The 16,279-nt window shown below is 33.0% G+C and overlaps 1 protein-coding gene across 5 annotated transcripts in view; it reads left to right on the top strand.

The window, feature by feature from the left end:
* The window catches only part of LOC134697297 (syntaxin-7-like), a 57,662-nt gene that overhangs the window by 5,473 nt on the left and 35,910 nt on the right, over positions 1-16,279 (top strand). For 4 of the 5 annotated variants that reach the window (XM_063559479.1, XM_063559538.1, XM_063559506.1 and 1 more), the window contains exons 2-9: positions 2,023-2,097; positions 3,215-3,284; positions 3,963-4,056; positions 11,759-11,911; positions 12,736-12,788; positions 13,003-13,075; positions 15,020-15,092; positions 15,322-15,404. In XM_063559479.1, coding sequence (XP_063415549.1) covers positions 2,023-2,097; positions 3,215-3,284; positions 3,963-4,056; positions 11,759-11,911; positions 12,736-12,788; positions 13,003-13,075; positions 15,020-15,092; positions 15,322-15,404 — 674 coding nt within the window. Of the gene's footprint in view, positions 1-2,022; positions 2,098-3,214; positions 3,285-3,962; positions 4,057-11,758; positions 11,912-12,735; positions 12,789-13,002; positions 13,076-15,019; positions 15,093-15,321; positions 15,405-15,768; positions 15,855-16,279 lie in introns of all 5 variants that reach the window. The other variant, XM_063559512.1, reaches the window with a different exon arrangement.

The following is a 16,279-nucleotide window of genomic DNA, read 5'->3' as shown; positions in this document are numbered from 1 at the left end:
GGTATAAACATGTCAACATGACACCGTATGGTCGTGGTTCCTTTGGTGGAGTCGGATTTACCCCCGACCAGACTGTTATTGTGGAAGTTAAGGTATAACAAAATATCAACATGACAGCGTATGGTCGTGGTTCCTTTTGCCGAGTAGGATTTACCCCCAACCAATCTGTTATTAAGGAAGGTAAGGTATAAAAATATCAACATGACAGCGTATGGTCGAGGTTCCTTTAGTGGAGTAGGATTTTCCCTCCCGACCAGACTGTTATTAAGGAAGGTAAGGTATACAAAATATCAACATGACAGCGTATGGTCGAGGTTCCTTTAGTGGAGTAGGATTTTCCCTCCCGACCAGACTGTTATTAAGGAAGGTAAGGTATACAAAATATCAACATGACAGCGTATGGTAGAGGTTCCTTTGGTAGAGTAGGATTTACCTCCCAACGAATCTGTTATTAAGAAAGATAAGGTATAAAAAATGAAAGATAGTCCTTTTTAATGTTCTGTTTGTGAACATAAATTTGTTTTAACATTTCATCTCCACCTTATTCCTCTCATAAGGTCTTTGTTTACCGTAGTATTATAATGCAGAGAGCTAGTATGTCTGCGCACCCATGGATATGAACATGTGTTTTTAGAGAGAATTCTACGCTCCATCGTACGTTATAAACAAGAATGTGTCCATAGTACACTGATGCCCCATCCGCACCATCATTATAATGTTCAGTGGACTATGAAAATGGGGTAAAACCTCTAATTTGGCTTAAAAATTAGAAAGATCATATCATACGGAACATGTGTACTAAGTTTCAATTTGATTAGACTTCAACTTCATCAAAACTTCCTCGACATAAAATTTTAACCTGAAGCGGGACAGACGGACGGACGGACGAACGAACGAATGTACGGGCGCACAGACCATTAAACATAATGCCAATAAATGGGGCATAACAATCTTTTGCAGATTCGAAAAAAAAATCCGCTATAGAAGGTTAACATTCGCTTTACCACCAATCACTCCTTATTTCTCGTTGGATTTAAAGTTTATGTATCCCCATTATTAATTTTAAAAAAAATACCTCTTCTTACAAACAAACAAAAGGACTTCTACAGAGGCATGAAAAGCAATGGAGCATCAAACCATCTCACATCAGCGCGACTATTGCGGTTTAGAGTCCTACACATGAATCGGTTTGACATTCGAAACAAGTGTTATAAAATGTTAGTGCTCTCTTGTCAGAATTCTATTCTTTATAAAAAAAAATATGAAGAAGACTGTTGTTAGTTTAAAATCAAAAGGAGTATTACTACAGAAAAAATATAAATGACAAACGATAGACAGAAAACAATACTATCACGTAGCATTGAAAAGAAATGTTAATATTTATTACAATACTATTTTTTACATCTGACCAAATAGATCTATATAAGATTTAGTCCTTAATTTTTCGAAAATAATGCAATTTAGAATGATTAAGTAAAGGAAGACGACATACGCATGTGTGAATTTATTACTGTCATTTTTATTTAGAGAACACTTTAAATTCATTTGATTCCTTTTTTCTTTCTTTTTTTTTACAAGTTTCACTGTACTTGAGATTATGGTTTGTAGCCTTCTACCATCGAAAAGAAAGTATTTAAATCTAAAGTTGTCTTCGACGAAAGAAGTTTAAGTACAAAATATCGACAAAATTTTGCATTGTCGGAAGTTGCAAATTTATACCTAGTTTGCACTATAAGCGTTATCAAATTGATACATTGTAATTGACTTAATACTGATTTATTGGCCCCTAATCATATAATTGCCCTATTAAAAAAAAACGTATTAATACTGAAAACTTTACATGACAGATTTTTATATTCTATACAACGTTTCAAACGTTTTAGTTAAATCTTATGGTATGTATTTCCACTCTACACATCTGTTGTCAAGCTTTTCTTGTAGAGATTATTTAAGAAAAAAAAACACTTGGAAAAAGTCAAAACAAACCAAGGAGTTAAAATGCTACTTTTCTATTTTTCATAGATACCGACGAAGAATCTGAGTTTGACACATTATCAAAAACGATTGCACATAGTATACAGAAAATAACACACAATGGTAAGTACAGGTAACATTGTTAATTATATTATTGTATAAATAGGAATAGAGACTAAGTTCAAGTTATTCTAAATAAATCATAAAAACAAGGCAATGAGTGGTAAACAAACAAAAAAAACTCATTTTTGTATGGAAAACTTGTAGATGCGGATAACATTAAAAATGTGAACCTTAGGGTTATGCAATGCATCTAATATCAAAATAACAAAACATAACTCTAAATACTGCAACTTAAAACAAACCAAAAGGTCATCACTATCCTTTGGAAAAGCCATGTGTTTAAACGGGTTTCATGAGTCTTAACCCATTCACCTAATTGTACGACAAGTTCATGAACTCATTAGATAAAACTAAGTCATACAAACTTCAAAACAAGAATCAAAGCTCGACTCTGCTCACATGACTTCAATACACAACGAAAAAGAACAAACATCAAATAAGAATAAGGATATTTATTATTCCTGTTAATGATGGACATTACAACATATGACTACATGTAGGATAATAGCAAAACATAAAACATATAGTCTTTGAAGTAAGACACTCAGAAAATATAATTCACAAAAAGTATTCTTCCTTGATGAGTTGAACGAATTAGATAATCCAACTACAACTTTTCTATACATACTACCTATCATGGTTATCATAATTCTGGAAAACATGAATAAGGCTTTAGATTAGACCGTTGGTTTTCCCGTTTGAATGGTAATTTTGGGGCCCTTTATAGCTTGTTGTTCGGTGTGAGCCAAGGCTCCGTGTTGAAGGCCGTACATTGACCTATAATGGTTTACTTTTTTTTTAAATTGTTATTTGGACGGAGAGTTGTCTCATTGGCACTCACACCACACATCTTCCGGCTATATCTATTAAATTGGATATATAAGAAGATGTGACATGAGTGTCAATCAGACAACTCTCTATCCAAGTCATAATTTATAAAAGTAAACCATTATAAGTCAAAGTACGGTCTTCTACACGGAGCCTTGGCTCATACTGACCAACAAGCTACAAAGGGTCCCCAAATAACTGGTATAAAACCATTCAAATATATTCAGTTCATTTATTTAATGTACTTGTATAAATACAAGTAATACATAATCAAGTTGTTTATATCTAGTATCTCAGATCCAGAAGTTAATCAGTCGTATTGGAACCAAGAAGGATTCACAGGAGACCAGAGATAAAGTGTAAGTATCTATAAAAGTAAAATAACAAAAATACTAATCTTCGAGGAAAATTCAAAACGGAAAGTCCCTATAATCAAATGGCAAAATCAAATGATAACCCACATCTAACGAATGGACAACAACTGTAATATTCCCATTCTCAAATGTAGAAAATGGTGGATTGAACCTGGTTTTATAGTTTTATGGTTAACTCTAATGTTATTTCCACTTTGCTATATATCAATACAGACAGGAAAAGGAAGTATATAAAACATGTTATAAACATCCAGAATGTTTTATGCAGGAAATAAAAATTAAAGTAAGGAAGGGGACCAGTGGGTTTAATTTATTATCGGCAAGAACATAATGAAGTTAAAAGAGAATAACAGACATCTAGATAACAACTAATGGTTTTATTAAGATATTTAATAATTAAAGAACAATAAAGGTTTTTCAATATTAAAATTATATAAAAAGAAAATTATAAATAGGCAACTCAGTATACAACTTGTAATTAAAGAAAACAACAAATGTACAAACGAGGTAGGATATGTCACTTCCTACAAAAATATGAAAAGGAAAGTGACCCGGTGTTTTATCTGTACATTTCCTGTTTATAAAGTACATTGACATTTACACACTCATTATTCCGCCTCTCTTTTTTGTTCTTACGTTTATAAATGTGACTTACACTTTTAGGCATCAGTTAACTCACTATACCAATCAGCTGGCAAAAGAAACTACTGCAAATCTGAAAAGATTTTCTCGGTTAAAGGTACCCCCATCAGACGAGGTAAATATAAAGACCAGTTTTTAACAAAAATATTACCCCTTTAAACAGTATTGTGCAGTTCTACCCTAAAACAGATTATAACAGTTATATACACATTAGTACGGGGAAGGACATTTTAGGGTAGAATATGATATCTGAAAGTTCCACTCTAGAACATTATAGGCGAGCGCAAAAACAAGGATTCGGAGGTTTTTAATGCACCTACCTAACACACGGCTATATGATATATCATTTGAAAGGTCTTTTGTCGTACATTCAGAATTGCCTGGTCGTCAAACTGGGAAATGGTCACATTTTTCAAAAAACGGCAAAAAAGGGGGAACAAATATAAGTCATAATTTGACGATATTGTTCGAAAAATGCAATTTTAGAACAAATTCATCTGCAATATTATATGAAATATATCATTTGACAAACTAAAGTCTATCTAATTTTTGTTTCTGAAATATTTTTTTTTTTAAAAGTGTTTAAAATGAAAAAAATCTCGTATTTTTGTGAAAATCGGATATTGACGCAAAACTCTCGGTAATATTTAATTTTGCATCTAAAAACATACAAATTCTATTGGTTTTATATAAGTAACATATATAACTAGTTTTTTAAGTTCTAATATCTCGCCAAGCTTGTTTTTTATACCGACAAAATATTGATAAAACTATATTAAAACATATCTTAAAACTGCTCTAAAGCGCATATTTACCATGTTTACAGCACAGTTAAAAGTAAATGTTATTTTTTTGGTCTCCTGTTAGTTCGACAGTTATAAATACAATATGATTTAATTGTCTTAAGCTTGCCAACCACGTCAAGGCCGAAGATCACTAACAAGGTGTTGTTTTTTTTTTTTGTTGTTTTTTTTTTTGTTTAGATCACTTGCAAGGTGTTGTTTCTTTTTGGTTTTTTTCTTGACTACCACTATCATCGCATACGGAACTTAAGTACACAACCATTTGATAGAGTTATTACAAAACACAAAATTAATAATAATATACATATTTACATTGAATAACAGTGAGGCAAATTAAACTTTATATTGCCCCATTGCTCAAATGCTCTGTCGTTATTAGTCAATGGTATCGTTTTCATCTTCATCATCGTCAATCATTTGATCTGTTTTAGAGGTTGATGTTCTCTTTAGAATACATATTTTGGCAAGTATCACTGCCCTGACATGGACAAAGCTCCGTGCAAGACATTTGCTGCTCTCGGCAAATACATTTCTTGCTACGTATTTATTCCCTCTTGCAAGAACATACTAGATCTTGCAGGAAATCGGACTTCATCATGCCTAAAAAGTAGAATGGATCTGGGCCATGTAAACTCTTTTCCATCCGTATTCATAAGGAGACAAAGGATTTGGATGATCGAGATGTGAGGACATCCAAATTGTCGTTTGTTGAAATGACCGCAAAATATGTTCTTTGAATGCAGGTTCACTTGAGTCTTTGCATGTTACAAGTTTAACACGTAACTGGTTTAAGTCAACATTTGATGAAGCGAATTTTCCTTTTAAGTCATACAAGCTTGAAATAAGCTCTATGGCAGCTGACAACGATGTGGAAAAAGCAATCTTGTCAAAGTTTTGGAGATTTGTAAACTTACTCGGAGATTTTCTTATCAACTTGAAAACAGTCGTTTTGCCAATCCCAATTATAGCAGACGTGGTATCACAACAAGTTCAAGCATGAACTACAGGAAGAATGTTAGCTAGTTAAGGTGAAAAATATTTACTTAACTCATGGATTGGAATGTACCTTCTACAGTCCCTAAGACAATTAGTTGACCCCGTCAAAAACCACATTTGTTCAGTCGACACAAGAATCTTGAAATAATGAACACAGAGCATAAGAACATCTGTATCGGAACACTTGACTATGATTGGTCGCCTTATATTCAACTGCTAAAAGATTTTATGAGAGTATAACATGAAGCAAGATTCTGGTGTCTGTGTCTTCATACGAACAGGACAGATCTGAAGATCGATTACATGCTCTCATTGAGTGTTGTCGCTCTATTCCGGATTGGAAAATGCGCCGTCAAGAACTAAACATTTGTTTTCATCCGGGAACATATCAGACAAATTGCTGCTCAGATAATCTCAAAGGAAAGTTATCAGAGCTTGCTTGTTTTTGTTGCTTGATAGACATTTTTTCCAGTCTGGAACAGTTCGGCCTTCAGCGATTTGAAACTTTTTCGTAGTTGTTGCCGAATTGGTTGATCTATACGATGTGTCTGTGTTTATACTAATAGGTATCAAAGGTACCAGGATTATAATTTAATAATTATTATCGACATTTTTTTCTGGTAGGTTCCGAACGTGAAATACTCCCGAACATATCTGTCTTGCCGAGTGTGAATTATTCCCATTGATATACGACGAGTCTCAACATTCATGTATTTAATTATGATTTTTCTTTTCTAAGTCCGTTCAGCCACTGATACAGTTTAGGGTTTAAATTTTGTATTTTCGATAGATATGCTAAGGCTTTTCTACCTCAGAAATAGATTACCTTAATTAACTGTATATGGCAAAACTTTTAGGAATATTTGGTCCTCAATGCTGTCCAACTTTGCGTAAATATGAAATTTCAATCTTGGTATCTATGATGAGTTTATTTCCAACCACTGGTTCCATGCCACTGATGGTTGAGTTTTAATTCCCCGACAGTATCACTAACCCAGAAGTCAGCACTTCTGTGTTGACTTGAGTTATCATTGATATATATGGTCATAAATATACGAAATGTGCGTCTGGCGTAAATATAAAAGTGCAAACCTGGTATCTATGATGAGTTTATTCTTAAAAATATCTTGAAAGTCAGTTTAGTCGAGTAACTCGTGGTTCGTTTACAGTGTTTTTGTATTACCAGTTCTCAGGTGTATTTACTGTTTGATCTTACATGATCTCGTCTTATATTACACTTATTTTGTTTTTATTTTCTAAATGTATGTGAATGTTATGATAAAAAGACAGGCTAATTCATTTATATCATTTTAAGTCTAAAGCAAATAACTTTAACCTATAATGGTTTAATTTTTAAATTGTTATTTGGATGGAGAGTTGACTCATTGGCACTCACATCACATCTTCCTATATCTATAGACGTTTTTGTTTATACGCAGTATTAATTTAGAATAAAACCAACATGGTTAGAAAATAAAAATGATATAACACCTTTACATATTCTTGTACGTGTCAACAAATTAATTCTTTTTTATTTATTGTTTTTGTTGATACATGTATATAAAAGTCCTCTGTATTGAATTTTTTATTCATAGTGAACATCTTTCTCCATCCTGTAAATATAAAGCAAATGTACATACAATTACTAAATCTATTATACTAAATTATTCAAAGCCAAATTTAATTAATTTTGCATTGTTATTATCAACACATGAATACAAATTTGCCAAATAAATTACCAAGAAAAAACATATTTTCTTGCTCCAATGACGACCCATTGGTGGCTTTCGACTGTTGTCTGCTCTTTGGTTGTGTTGGGTTGCTGTTTCTTTGACACATTACCCATTTCCATTCTCAATTTTATATGTCTATTATTATAAATTTCTGCTCAATACATAAAAGTTACAGGCAAAGAAAACATGTATTATAAAAGTGTACATAAATATATGCAAGTTGATTTTTTTTACATTTTCAGGGCACTCACAACCTAGTTTTAATTTGAATCCACTGTCAGAACACTATTAATTTGATAATTTTATGATATTAATCAAGTTGCAGTACATTTTTAAAAAATAATTAATATTGTCAATGGATTATCATTTGTAAGTAGCATGATTAGTTGTATAAATATATATGACTATCTAACCTATAGGAATAATATAACATAACGGATATAAAGAATCTGTACAGGCATATCAAATTTGTAATAATTCCTGGTCATGAGATACATGTATAAGCTCTGAAATGGGTGGGTGATTCAGTGGTTAATTTCAATGTGTAAATTTCTTTTAAAATATGCGATGTGAATTTAGAGGATGCATGGCTATCTATTTTATTTTACCAGATCCATAAATTTTCATAAGTGGGGACCCACTGACTGACATAAGAGGGGGCCCGCTCCAGCCACACTTCAGTGATTCCCTATATAAACAACCAAATTTTTTCTCAAAAGAGGGAGCCTAGCCCCCCCCCCCCCTATATCCGCCTATATGGTGTACTTATGAGTTGAACCCATGTTCATCAAATTTCGTGGTGCCTCAGTAGCCTATATTTTGCAATTTTTGGGGCCTTGAAATTACATTGTGTACCCCCCCCCCCCCCCCTCCCCCCCTTTTTCGAGAACTTGCAATCGGCATGAAAAGTGATCATACCTGCTTTCGAATTTGATTCATTTTGGTCAGTTTTTTCAGATAGAGATTTACAATGTTCTATTATCTGAGCAAAAAGGGAAAGCGTGAATATTTTCCATGGAGATCGTGAAGAACACCTTGACCAGTTTAAAAACGGATGTTGACAACTTGTGTGGATATAATATTTCCGGAGACAAGTGCGGATACCTTAGACAAAAATCCGAATGTAACTCACCAGTAAATAGTTGATTCAATACTAGTATATTATAAGGAAATGATGATATATTGGATTTCAATTTTCATGTTTGATATAATTTTACATTTTATTTTTGCCGTTTAAATCATTTCTTTGGAGCCGACTTATTTGATAGTAATTAACTGAAATATCTGGAATAAACCTTTACCTTTTGTTTTGTTTAGCATAAAGATTAAACATCCAAGAATGTCATTAATGCAACTTTTCAGCATGGAATGCCAAATCCAACGTCAAATAATGGCCGCCATTACGTGTTGACAACGTCGTCTAGTGAACCGTATCACTGAGCGGCGAAATCCTTACTCAGGGGCTTCCGGTTGTCCTACTGTTACCTGTGATAATTTTAACGTCACAAAAACTGCGTCACTTTTTGTGGCGTTGATACATTCATGTGACTCTCAGATCATACTTTGTTTGGGTGTCCTTGTATACTGTCATAAATTCATAGGAGGTGTCTATTGTTATTCTGTGGTTTACATGTTGTAATGTTCTATAACATTACTTATTCATGTATTAATATGTCCTTAGTAATCTTATTACTTATTATTCATCTTATTATTTATACTGTATTCCTGCAACGTAGTGTTGTCATTTTTGTTATATATTAAATTAACATTCCTATATAAGCGGGAGGTTTGGCTAGCCATTAATCCAGGTTCAACCCATTATTTTGTCTTAAAATGTCCTGTACTAAGTCAAGAATAGGACAGTTGCTATCATAAAGTCCGCTTCTATTTATGTTTGCAGTTTAGTGTTTCTGTTGATCAGATTTTTCCTTTAATAGTGTGTTTCCCTCCGGTTTTAGTTTGTAACTCTGATTCGCTTAATCGACTTATGACAATTGAAGAGTGGTATACCACTGTTGCTTTTATTGAGAAAACTATGAAGAGAGATTAGAACTGATATCAAGTGAAAGGCAGTTAAATGAATTTGTGTCTGTTTTTTTTTTCCTTCTTCATAACATTAAAAAAAATGGTTAAGATGGTTACAGTTCAAAAGATTAATGCCCGCGTCACACTGTCCCGATTTTTATATACGATGGACACCCGAATGCGAAAATTGTAAGTTCGTACGAAGTTGGTCCCGATCTCATTAAAATACCAAAAGGTGACCGAACCAAGTACGATGAATAACGAAGTCTATACGATGGTGCCGAAATTATTTACGATAGCAAAAGATGGGCATACGAAGGTTAACCGAAGACGTGTATTTAAGCTTCATATCTCAGCCGAAGCCAACACGATGGATCACGAAGGCTACATGATGGAGTACGAAGGCTACACGATGGATTACGATGATGGCGCGATGGCCATACGATGTCAAAAAGACGTCGTACAGCTTATTATGCATTTAAAATTGTTATGGACACTCTAGAACCAAAACGCAAAAAAACTTGGTATGGTGTTACTCGTTAAGAATATCTTAAACGCTATTGACTTTAAAGTTCAAAGGTCAAGGTCACAGTGGCATACAAGGCAATATCACCCTTATGGACACTCTGAAACCAATATGCTTCAAAATATTTTAACCACATTTGGTATATTGTTCTCCTTGTAATGATCTGACAATTTTTACGTTCAAGGCCAAAGGTCAAGGTCATGCAGATGGACTTGTTTTTTTTCTCTCCTTGAAACAGCATAATACACAGAAAATTAGTTGCTAATTTTTTTACCTGCTGTTTCTAAAGACAATATTAAAGGTATTTCCAGTTACTGAATGTTTTGGTTGATTTCTAAAAAAATAGTTTATGTATCAAATATGCATATTCAATTTACCATTTTCTCCATGTGTCATATACACATATAGTGTCCATATTTGTCCCCAGTATGTTACATACAAGGGGATGCCACTCTCGGCATTGCCTTGTTTGAACTGTTATATGTGTGCACTAGTCTGAATAATAACCCATATTTATGCCCATGTTTACTGGTATATCTTAAAGGTAAGGTAAGTGTTTCGTTGATCCCTTTTATTCAAAAAGAGCTCTTTCCAGGAGAATATAATAATGTTATAGACAAAAGGAATGATGTGGGGAAAGCAACAAATGCGGCAAAATATGACATATAGAAAACAAAATGGTCATGGAGAAAACATCCGTGTGACAACAACTCAGACGATACATAAAAAATCAGAATAATGAAGAAAAAGTTGGTTTCCCTATATAAGTGTACCTGCAGTGGTGGTGTACGAGGCGCGTTTATGATTTTCATTATGTTACTTGATATGAAAAATTGACAAAAAAATAGATAACCTGTAAAAGTAAATCCTGAGCCTGTAATAGCTGCTCTTCTTGTTCCATTTGAATTAATAGAAATAACGATTTCGCCTTTCTTGTTCTCATAGAATCATATGATATGAGCTCCATGTTTTGTGAACGTCTTTCTTAACTGTCGTATTAGACTGACCAGTGCATATCGCGCATGGCACTTTAAATGTATTTAAGCGCGAAATATAACTTACATTTAGCTGGATTTCTTGCCGTCTTAGTTCCATCTTGTCGCCTTCGTACTTTTATTCGATGGCAACACGACGGGATTACGAGGTCTTCATGAAGTCGTGTTGCCATAGTAAGACCTTCGGGTAGCTTCGTTATTCATTCGTGTAGACATCGTAATGTCAAAACTGCCCGATGGAAACGATGGCAACACGAATGCAATACGATGTTCAAAGATGCATTTCCGGTGACATTACGATGGTGAGGATGGTTATACGAACTCAATACGAACCCTCAACATCGGACGCACCTTCGGGGATTTTTTAACATGTTAAAAAATTTAGAACCCTTCCTGAAGTTGTCCCCGAAGGCTAGAAAAAGTGGCCGATGGTTCTATGGTGTTTTAGATGGCACTACGAATAGCCCGATCTGGATACGATCAGTCCCGATTGTGAAAATTTCCATAATCGTGTTGCCATCGGCGTAAAAATTGGGACAGTGTGACGCGGGCATAATGAAATAGCAAATATATCAACATGAATATATAACGCGAGCGAATCTGCATTCATAACACAACAGAACAATAGATTTTTTGGTTTAAATACGATGTGCTATGTTGGTATGCTGCTATGACTCTTTCATTTAAAGTACCGGTATATCATATATTTATTTTTACAAATTAACTTTCCTCTTTTCAGTTAAAACTTAAAATTCAGAGTGATAGGTATGCAGAAAAATTCAGTAATGCAGTTAAAAGTTTCCAAGCTTCACAGAGAACGGCTGCACGAAAGGAAAGAGCGAGTATAGCAAGAGCAAGAGCTCATTCATCATCATTTAAGGTCTTAATACAGGTCAGTAATCGTTTACTGCTTAAATTGTTTTGCATTGTGACAGGTTGATTTTTTCATAACTTACTATACCGTATGAACTTTGATCATTGTTTGAAGCCATACGATGACTTCTAGCTGCATACAATAACGTCATGTTGGTCTCTGATCGACGGTTACCTCATTGGCAATGATAACACACCGGCCTTTTTTTAAGATCTTGAGTAGCGATCTATTAAAATGTGATATCTAAATACTAATATGTAGCGTACTGTATGCTTTTTGTCTCACATCAGGTAAGTTCATAATTAGAAAAACCTTCACGTAAAATTTTGTGATAACATCCGATAATGTCAGGTATTAACAGTTGTAGTGCTGTTTTAAATCGTTGTCAATAATCTACCAACTCCTCATAAATTAAATACAGTGCATCATCTCTTAATCGCAACTAGACATTTCACGTAAGATTTCTTTGCTGTATGTGAGAATGATAATTTAAATTGAGAAAAAAAGCAAAATCGGTGCCTCTTGAAATACAAGCTATATGCTGTAAAACCTTTTATTCCTCTTTCTCCTTTGTTAATGTGCACATACCATCTATCTTTGTTCTTTAAAATTTTGAATTCCATAAAGGGTAAACGCATATAAATAATTATTACAGCCTGTTTAACATTGTTATGAGGTTATATTAGTTAAGGGTACTCTATGATAGTATGTTCATATTGTATTTAACATATCTGAGAAATAATTGAAGTAGTCCAATGAGGCTAAATTCATGTTAAATACCAGGTAATCTTTATTCCATTTCTTGCTTTGTATTTTCTAATCACTTATCTCTTTAATTCCAGTCTCCTTTTGAAGATGTACCTAAAGAAAAAGTCCCATCTCTTAAACGACAAAGGTAAGTTGTTTTAACCGGTGTTTTTTAACTCGTGTTAACAGTAGATCTTTAAAAACTGTTTTCATGGAAATAAGTATACCCTATTTTTAAATAAGCGCTATTGTGAAGATTTTGTTGAAATCAAATAAAAAACATTAAAAGCAATGCATATATATCAAATCTAGATAAATTTTCGAAGCAGAAAGTTAAAGATATTCTTTGATTTTCTACTCAGGCTGTCAAAGATGGAAAAAAATGTTGATTTGGAAACTATTCTCGAAAGAGAAAATGCAATACAAGAATTAGAGGTATGTATTTACTTTATAAATGAGATACATCCTTACTATTTGATATCATTAATATCAAAAAAAATATTCTCGTTAAACAGTCATAGTTGTATATGCTCTTTAATTTTGACTTGAAGGGGAATTTGTGATGTCTATGCTGTTCATTAAAGCAATATCAGTCTAGGTTTAAGAAAAAGTTGACAAAGTCGATACCATAAATTACTTATAACTTTTACTAAATTCTTTCATAGATACAAAGATTTGATTAGTAAATTTGGCTATACCTGTAGAAAGCTTATTAAAAATGGTATTTCTCATCCTAAATTTTATGGTAATATTGTACTTAAAGCGAGGAAATCACTATGTGATCCTTGTAAACTCATCGAACCTTTAAACAACCTTATAAGTAAGGGTTATCGTACCAATATTGTAATTAGATCTCTGAATATAGTTCACATTGGCACTAATATTGATTTTGTCATTAGCAAATTAAAACATAACTAAATTTCATTATCTTTTGAGGCGAGATGTATAGGGGACACAGCCACGTTAACTTTTATTTCTATAGAAGTCGCTCTTCACTATACTACTACCTGTCGATACATTTATTTTTGGCATTGCACAAGTCATGTCTTCTCTGACTATTAATGACGTTAAAATACTAAATCCCTGTGATGTGTTTTAGTCGATTTTAGTCTCTGATGCATGATTTTTTACTATTAATTGGTTTTGGCTTTTAACTAGCTGTCAGTAACTGCGAGTACTCTCAAATCGTATTTTCTTGTTAATTCGACCTGCTGATACTGTTTATAATGCTTTTTTGTCATTTTTTATTTATATGGATCTTGGCTGTATACCAGCTTTGATTATTTGTAATATCTTCAATTTTTCACTTATTCTTACAACATTTGTATAAACTTCAAGATTATAAAAAAACGGTTTTTTTCTAAAGTGAACATTGATTGGTTAAATATTTCTCAGTGTGTTTGAATTTGTTTGATAGCCTTTTGGTCATGACTGTTTGTCTCTAATATTTAATTAACTGTGCATTTGTATTCAGATATCGCAGATCAAATTTATTCGTTCTTTGTGTAATCATACGTTTTTTGATTGAGTTAAGTCTGCTAATTGATATTTTATCGTATGTTTTTATATGTTGTGATGTTATGCTATTGTTTCAGAAAAAGGGAGAAGGTTTGGGCCCATTAAAACGTTTAATCCCGCTGCAAATGTTTGCACCTGTCCTAAGTCAGGAATCTGATGTACAGTAGTTGTCGTTTGTTTATGTAATATATACGTGTTTCTCGTTTCTCGTTTTGTTTATATAGATTAGACCGTTGGTTTTCCCGTTTGAATGGTTTTACACTAGTAATTTTGGGGCCCTTTATAGCTTGTTGTTCGGTGTGAGCCAAGGCTCCGTGTTGAAGGCCGTACTTTAACCTATAATGGTTTAATTTTTAAATTGTTATTTGGATGGAGAGTTGTCTCATTGGCACTCACACCACATCTTCCTATATCTATATGATACGGATTTGAGAATTCTTTTCAAATCTTTTCGGTGTTGTATGTCCTGAAGTATTGAGTATCCCGGCTTTCAAATGTTTTGGTTTGAGCGTTTCAAAAGATGGTCAATCTAGAAAAAAGCCTCCGACACACTATCAAAATGCTGCCATATACTAGAGTCAGGAATATGGCAGTTGCTATCTATTCGTTTGACGTGTTTGAGCTTTTGATTTTGCCATTTTTTTACGGACTTTCCGTTTTGAATTTTCCTAGGAGGTCAGTATTTTTGGGATTTTTATATTTGATGAGAACTCTTAGATATAATTAAAAGATGAAACACAAAAAAAAAATATCATAGTGATAGTTAAAATAATTGAAGTTCCTAATTATTGATAAACAAATGAAAGACTCTAACGTTTCTTCTCAGTATTTTAAGTACATTTATCACCTTACTAATTCCAGCATGACATCACAGAAATAAATGAGATCTTCAAGGAGCTTGGTGCGATGGTACATGAACAAGGGGAAGTTATAAGTAAGCTTAAGACTTTTATTCGAATGGAAAACTATTGTTTAGTCAATTACGTAAATGTTTTCTGTTATGCTGTTTATTAACGAATCAGTGTTGTGTCAAAAAAGAACCGTAACCGAACTTTTACTTTTAATAAAGCATTTCAAGATAAGATAAATCTTTTTTTTAATATTTCTTAAGAAAACATTTTTTAAGATGTTATTTTTCTATATCTAAATTATCTCCCCTACAGATACGATAGATGACAATGTAGACACAGCAGTTATACATATACAAGAAGCAAAACAAGACCTAGAACGAGCTGTGTCCATCCAGGTATGTTTCTGTAAAGTCTTATACGGGCGTGCTATAAATATTCAATAAACATCTGCTTATTAATATGTTTTATAATCAATTTTAAAGTAATTCAATTGGGTACAATTTACCAAATTGAAAAGAACAATATATTTTCAAAAATCCTTCCAAGATTTAAAAAAAAAGTAAGATTGATTTTCTCTAGTACATCATTATTTGTTCTGTGTTTTAGTTATTTTGTATTTTTAAAATTCTCTGTATATGATTGACAACACAATCGTTTGTCGTTTTGTGTCGGAGTGTTTATACTGTATGTCACGGTCTTAATCGTTTTCCCTCTTAGTTTTTTTTTTGCTCATTTAATAAGTTCTTTTATCTATTTCAGGAAAAAGTGAGAAGTAAAAAATGTGTATGTCTGGTTGTTCTGATTGTTGGAGTAGTGATTATTATTGCAATACTATTACCAGTACTCCTATAAACAATTGATGAGGTAGTCCTGCAACACCTTCCACTTACTATCAAATATTGAGAAAACATATTTTGATTAAGGATTTAAAAGATAGGATGCATTATTCCTATGGTTAATAATTGAATTTGTCAATCCCCCAATGCGTTACACCAGAGTTTCCTCTCCTTTGGAATACACATAGAACTCAGACTTGATCACTTTTGAAAACAATATATGCACGTGTCATGCCTAACATTAAAATGATAGGTTAATCAAAGAAGCTTATTTAAAAGATGGACTCCAAATTCAAATAACACAAATCAAAGAAAAGAGACAAACAGAAGACAGAAACGCAAACGGTTGGTGTTTTCTCAGGAAACACACCAATACCCTGCTTCATATTTAATACAAGCTACACAATAAGACACATTGAAATTATAACATAAAT

Source organism: Mytilus trossulus, chromosome 1 (assembly GCF_036588685.1).
Source record: "Mytilus trossulus isolate FHL-02 chromosome 1, PNRI_Mtr1.1.1.hap1, whole genome shotgun sequence".
NCBI lineage: Eukaryota > Metazoa > Mollusca > Bivalvia > Mytilida > Mytilidae > Mytilus > Mytilus trossulus.
This window is presented reverse-complemented; position numbering and strand designations above follow the sequence as displayed.